The 1949-nt window shown below is 50.0% G+C and overlaps 1 protein-coding gene across 1 annotated transcript; it reads right to left on the reverse strand.

The window, feature by feature from the left end:
• Positions 1 to 221: 221 nt before the first annotated feature.
• Positions 222 to 1058, reverse strand: LOC143289666 (G-protein coupled receptor GRL101-like). Its single transcript, XM_076598714.1, has one exon. It carries the CDS (start codon positions 1056 to 1058, stop codon positions 222 to 224), a length of 837 nt encoding a protein of 278 aa, XP_076454829.1.
• Between the last annotated feature and the right edge of the window lie 891 nt (positions 1059 to 1949).

A 1949-nucleotide genomic window follows, 5' to 3' on the forward strand; every position in this document is an offset into this window, starting at 1 on the left:
CTGTGTTTGATCCCGGCATATGTGCAGTACTGCTGGTGACTGGACTCCCTTCTTGTGAATACTGACACATACAGAAAACAAACACGCACATTAACAAGTCTGTAATTCATGTCACAGTTCAATGGGTTATCAAAGGACAGAAGCACCCAGCATGTACGCACTACGACCAGAATTCTCAGCAAGTCGAGGCTCGTCATGGCACAAAAAGATGAGTGATTCTGTTAAAGCCCACAGCTGATAGCCTGCAAACCAGCGTGGGATTCCAACCACTTGACAAGTTTGGCTTCCTTGGACTTTCTCCGCTTTTCAGCCACAGTGTTGAACGTATACATGAAAGGGTTGATCGCAGAATTCAAAGGCATAACGAATATAGCAAAAGCCACGCTGACATCCCCGGGGATTGGAACCCCAGCCAGTGCCAGCATCCCACACAGTCCCACAGGGAACCAGCACAGGAAATCCGTCACCACGACTGTGATCAACCGTCGAGCGATGGTCATGTCCCGTGACACTTTGGTGGTGTTGGTTTTCAGCGTGTTGCTTTGTATTGACCAGTAGATGAAGGCCTGGCCGGAAGAGACCAGTAAAAACAGCAGGAAGTTCAGACCTATCAGCACGCTGAAGGAGTACACCTTCCCTTTGAAATGCTGCCTTGTTACAGGTAAAGGGACGCAGATACCTGTCTGGCTGTAGAACTCCCAGTGTGAGGTCACAGGAAGCAGAGGAAACAACGCTATCATCCAGCCAACCATCCAGGTCAAGAGACTCGCCACACTTGCCGATGCTCTCTCAAATCGTCGCGTGCTGAAAGGAAATCGAAGGACAATGAAACGGTCCAGCGTGATGAGGCAGATGGTCAGAGCAGACACCTCACTGGACAACAGAGACAGGAAGCCAGCTGATTTACAGGTCACGCTGGTTTTCCAGGTAGAATCATGATGGAGATATTTGTCGCGGAACAGTTCATCAGCCACTCCGATAACAGTAACGTAGACACCCATCAGAAAGTCGGCCACATTAAGGTTGATGACAAACACGTCGAAGTCACTTGAAGACATGCTTCTCGACAGTAAGCGAGCACAGAGACAGAAGACGTTACCAGTCAGGGAAAGACAACTGATCAGCCACAAACATCCTCGGTATGTCCACGATCTCAGCAAGTCTTCACACGACGATATTTCGTCCTTTGGTGCATGACAAAACGATTCATCGAAGTTATATGGCAGCACAGAACTGCAGCAAAGTTTATAATTTTCTGTGACAACTACTCGTAAGTGTGAAAGATCATGAAAAACGTCAGCTGGAAAAGTTTTCACTGGGCTACCATCCATGTAGAGTTCAGTTAATTGAGGCATGTAGCGAAACCCACCAGGACTGATTGTACGGACATAAGTGAGACTCAAATTCAGTATCTCAATGCGAGGGAACGGGGACAAGACCTGGGGATCGAACGCTGTGAGGGTGGTGACGGACAGGTCAACCAGCGTGAGGTTGGTCTGCAGCACGTGTGACGAAGGGTCAGCCCGGAGAGAGGCCAGAGGGTTGTTGGACAAGGACACAGATTGTAGGCTCGTGAAGCCAAGCAGTGAAGTCACGTTCACGTACTGCAGTTTGTTGCCGCTGAGGTCAAGGAACCTGAGGTTGAACAAAGTCACCTCAGTCAAGAGGGTCAAAGAGCAGTGAGCCAGAACAAGGTGGATGAGGTAGGGGTTGCTGACGACATCCGACAGCGCCATACCTGTCCCTGTGACGTCCAGAGAGCGGAGCTGGGGGAAGAGTTCTGCAGAGAAAGGTTGGTGACACAGAAACGTGTGACCATGACACACACACTGCACAGGACAGGTCACGTCACACGCCAGTTCATCGTCAGTCAGTGGGCAGTGTGGCCAGCCGTCACACAAGTGGTCGTCATGGATGCAGATCAGAGATGCTCTACACCTAAAAAAACC

This window comes from Babylonia areolata, chromosome 14 (assembly GCF_041734735.1).
Source record: "Babylonia areolata isolate BAREFJ2019XMU chromosome 14, ASM4173473v1, whole genome shotgun sequence".
Lineage (NCBI taxonomy): Eukaryota > Metazoa > Mollusca > Gastropoda > Neogastropoda > Buccinidae > Babylonia > Babylonia areolata.